We start from the raw sequence: 1,483 nt of genomic DNA, 5'->3' as shown, positions 1-1,483 counted from the left end.
TTATGTGCAGCAACTTATTTACTTAGGAATCTTACAACAATGCATTATTCTAAATTATAAATGACAGACCTGATCCGCCAAAATTTTCTTCGATAATTTTAGACAGTTTTTCTATCATGGAAGGAGAAAAATAGTTTATCCAATCTCTGGTTTCTCCTTTCCGAAAAAAGTACTTTTTCTCCAGAAATTGGTAAATCACTCCAGATTTATTCACTTCCGAGTTCTTCATCTTCTCAAAGCTGCATAGCTTGATTATGCGTTCGATCACTTCCTGGTTTTCTTCCTCTTGAGTGAAAGGACATCCCAAAAAATCTGCAATTTTTTTCACCTCAAAATTGGCATCCTCTTTAAGATCTTCATACTTCAAGAACAAAACCTTGTTTGGTTTGGCCATGCTCTCCTTCCAATAACCTAGCATATGACTCCACCATGGACCAAACTCAATTATCCCATTGCAGTACATTTCAAAAGCTTCTTCAATTTTCAATGTGGACAAAGGCTCTAGCTTAATTTTATCAAAGTAACTCCATGCTGAAACAAAAAGGTCAAAAGGGTTTCTAGAAATATAAATTATCTTACAGTTAGATTGATCAATGATGGAGTTGGGCAAGGAAGGGAATGGAGTGTGAGTTCCAAACACTCTTGGTTCAGTAGTTGGGCAATGGACATCACCACGATACATAAATTCAACATGAGGAACAAGTTGATGAGGATTTGAAGTAAGCAATGGATGGTTATCATTGGAAGAGAAGCATTGGCGATTCACAATGGAAAATGTAATGGCTTTCAACCAAGTAGTGCCTGATTTTGGAAAACTAGCAACAAAAATATCACTGTCTTTTGCTTGAAACTGCTTTTGAAAAATGTTTACCTCTTTTATAAGAATTGAAGGGCACCAAAATTCTTGGAATAGATAGAGATCAGGGATTGCCCAACCCCTCTCTCTGGGGAGGGATGAGAGAATAAGTTCATCTTCTGCATTTGGTCGTTGCCCTTCCATTGCCACTGAAAAGATTGAACAGGGAAAACCTTAGAAAATTTGAAAATTTTTAATGATTATATTGGTTTGGTATAGAATGAGATGATAATTGGAAGTATTGGATGAGAACTTGTTCTCTGAGCGATATCTTCTGTAGCAATATGAGTTGAAGAAATTATAAATCTGTTGAAATCAATGCCAGCATGTACAGGCAGATAGCACAAAACTTTCCTATTATACCGCCATCTGTAGCATATGACGGTTGAAGAAATTATACTGGTTTTGAGAAAAGTCATCAATGGCAGACATGTTATGGGCAAAAATTTGTCCTTTTATGACAATATGTGAACACCAGTCTGTTCATATTATCTTAGCATGTCGCTCAAAATAATTGGCCAAATTAGTAAAAACAACCGTGTTACTCTCACAAATTTCTTTTGGCAAAAAGTAGCTTGTCTTTTATCAATAATTAGTAAGCTATGGATCATGTTACTGTGTCTTTGT

General features: G+C 35.7%; 1 protein-coding gene across 1 annotated transcript; it reads right to left on the bottom strand.

The window, feature by feature from the left end:
- Nucleotides 1-1,175, bottom strand: LOC108339175 (cytosolic sulfotransferase 15). Its single transcript, XM_017576318.2, has one exon. It carries the CDS (start codon nt 998-1,000, stop codon nt 50-52), a length of 951 nt encoding a protein of 316 aa, XP_017431807.1. The 5' UTR covers nt 1,001-1,175; the 3' UTR covers nt 1-49.
- Nucleotides 1,176-1,483: the final 308 nt, after the last annotated feature.

This window comes from Vigna angularis, chromosome 5, assembly GCF_016808095.1.
Source record: "Vigna angularis cultivar LongXiaoDou No.4 chromosome 5, ASM1680809v1, whole genome shotgun sequence".
NCBI classification, from domain to species: domain Eukaryota; kingdom Viridiplantae; phylum Streptophyta; class Magnoliopsida; order Fabales; family Fabaceae; genus Vigna; species Vigna angularis.
Note: the sequence above shows the minus strand (reverse complement) of the source record. Positions and strands in the feature narration are given on the sequence as shown.

Bases quoted from the DNA above. Each gene is read 5' to 3' on its own strand.
- LOC108339175 (XM_017576318.2), bottom strand. From the start codon at position 1,000: ATGGAAGGGCAACGACCAAATGCAGAAGATGAACTTATTCTCTCATCC.